General features: G+C 32.9%; 1 protein-coding gene across 1 annotated transcript; it reads right to left on the reverse strand.

The window, feature by feature from the left end:
• Nucleotides 1-301: 301 nt before the first annotated feature.
• LOC136209390 (3,9-dihydroxypterocarpan 6A-monooxygenase-like) lies at nt 302-2427 on the reverse strand. The gene is made up of 2 exons (XM_066000841.1): nt 1481-2427; nt 302-983 (listed from the first exon to the last, which is right to left on the reverse strand). Exons 1-2 carry the CDS (start codon nt 2384-2386, stop codon nt 375-377), a joined length of 1515 nt encoding a protein of 504 aa, XP_065856913.1. The 5' UTR covers nt 2387-2427; the 3' UTR covers nt 302-374.
• Between the last annotated feature and the right edge of the window lie 391 nt (nt 2428-2818).

A 2818-nucleotide genomic window follows, 5' to 3' on the forward strand; every position in this document is an offset into this window, starting at 1 on the left:
TAGATCCCACTTTTTTAGGTGATTATGATGAAAAATGGTGAGGTGGCGTATTGACCAGACGTTGATCGGTCATTTTTACCTGATGTATATCAAAGTGTGAGGTCACCTATAAAGTCTTTACACCAAAGTGTGAAATGGGTCAAAGGTTGTACACCATTGATGAAATTTACACGTACATCGATCCTCATTCTGAATTATGATAACCTAAATTTATTAATTATTAAAATTCCAACATAAAATAGAGTTGAGTTATCATTTCAAATATTTTTCCAATAATCTCATCCTAAAAAGAGAACACAGTCATTAATACATGAATGCTTTAGAGAAAATACACACCATAAACACACATTAATGAGTATGCATCTTTTCAAAATTCAAAAATGAAAACGATTGATAGGATAACAAACAAGTGGGAGAGCTGTAGCTCCAGAATATCCACTTGTTAATTCCATCTCAATCTTGTCTCCATCCTTCAACTTGAAGTCAAAGCACTGAATCAATGAAGCAATTGTAGCATTTGTCACAATTAATCCATGTGATGCACCTATACATGCTCTTCTTCCACTTCCAAATGGAATGAAATTATGATCATTACCCTGAAAATCCATTTCCTGAAGATCAACCAAGAACCTCCCCGGTTTGAATTTATCAGGTTCTTCAAATGTCTGAGGATCCTGCATTATTGCATATGCATTGATGATAACCTTTGTGCCTTTTCTAATGTCGTATCCATTGATTTTAGTGTCAATCATGCATTCTCTACGAATAAGAGGTCCTGGAGGATGTTTCCTTAGTGTTTCTTTCACCACTGCTTCTAAGTATGGAAGATTTTCAATGTCTGATTCTCGTACGACTCGCTTCGATCCTACTACTTTCTTTATTTCTTCCCTTACTTTGTTTAGGATATTTGGATTGCTAAGTAGTTCTGCGATTGCCCATTGTATAGTTGCTGCAGTAGTATCTACGCCTGCCATGAATATTTCCTGCCATTCAAATCAAACTTAATTATAACTTAACTGGGTAGTCATGATCCCACCAATTATGTGTACAAATGATTGGTGTTACAAATTAATAAAAGAAAACATATTTGTCTACTTCTTAGTGTCCTCTTTGTATCTTTATATCCTGATTTGTATATTAGATAGAAATTTAATAAGATGGTCTAATAAAAAGACAAAATCTCTATTTTTAAAATGTTAGATTTTTCATCTATTCTATCATGTATGATTTTGGTAACATTTCTCCTCTTTGATACTTGTTGAGTTTTATCAAATTTGATTGGTCTGGAAGTAAATATTACCAAATAATAGATAAAACCGAAAAACAAACATAGTAGATAAATAGTGGAAAAAAAATTTAACATTTTGGATAGGTTAATAGATAAATAGTGGTTTAAGCAACAAAAAAAAAAATGAATAAAATTAAAAATATTAATTGATATTAACAAGTATTTAAAGGGTAAGGTGAATAAAGAAGTCACCATAAGAAAAGTTTTGATCTTATTTTTGGTGAGGTTGAGTTGAGCATTTGTGTGGGAGTGTGAGTAGGTGTGCAACAACATGTCAGCCACATCCTTCCCTTGTTCTCCAGAATCTTGAAATTGAGTGAACAACTCCTCAATAAGTTCATCATATTCCTGCAACGCTAAAACCAGTCTTTTCCCATTTCCAGATATATCAAGTCTATTTAAAGGCCCAAATATTTGACTAAAACTCATTTTTGCTGAACATTCCATGATTTTCCTAATTAGTTTCCTCACCTCCATTGCTAAATTAGGGTTTTCTTCACATCTCTTTCCCAAAATCATCTTGCAAATTATATTATTTGCCAAACTAGCTATCTCCTGGCTCAGATCACATGTTTCTCCATCTTCTGATTTCATAACTAAATATTTCAAAAGCTTACATGTTTCTTCTTCTCTTATATGGCTGAACCTCTCAAGCTGTGACACACCAAACAACTCTGTCTTGCATAGCTTCTTCATGGACCTCCAGTACGCACCGTATTCAGAGTTGATGAAACTATCTCCATCATATATGTTGAATTTGGCGAGACCAAATCCTAGAATATATTTAGAGGCAAAATCAACATCATGGGTTTTCAGTATATATTTGGCTGTCTTTGCATCTGAGACTACTACGACGTCGTTTCCAGCCAACCGTATCTTCATCAATGGACCGTACCTCTGTGCTAAAGCTTTTAGAGATTGCGGAAAACTAGAGCTTAACAGGTGCAGGTGCCCAATTATGGGGAGTGACGTCGGACCTGGCGGTGGCCGGTGTTTTCTAATTACGAGTTTTTTCATTAAGGGACGAATAAGAAGAGCAGATATTATCCATATCAAGAATATGGCACAATAATATACCAAATCCATCATAATATCCATTCGTGTGGTGTGCTATATGAGAGATCTTAATCTCTTTTTGATTTTTAATGTACAATGAGACATACTGTATATATAAAAGCTATAAAGTTTAGTTTTGTAATTATTAAGTTATTGTTTTTTTTTTTTTTTTATGAAATTAAGATATTGTTTATGTAACCAAAAAAAAAATATATTGTTTATTAAACAAACCAATAGAGATGAATTTTGTGAGTACTCAACTCTATCCGACTATATATTTTATATATATATATAAAAAAATAAGGTAACAAAATAGGTCTATAGGTTTCGGAGAAGTATTAATTTAGGCTACATTCAAAATAGCAGCAATATAGGCTTGACATTTAAAAAATGATACTAATTTAGACATTGATAACGGAACGAGACACGTTATTAATATTACTTCGTCAAATTCTATCAATTGTACGTGGAGGG

This window comes from Euphorbia lathyris, chromosome 10 (genome assembly GCF_963576675.1).
Source record: "Euphorbia lathyris chromosome 10, ddEupLath1.1, whole genome shotgun sequence".
Classification (NCBI taxonomy): domain Eukaryota; kingdom Viridiplantae; phylum Streptophyta; class Magnoliopsida; order Malpighiales; family Euphorbiaceae; genus Euphorbia; species Euphorbia lathyris.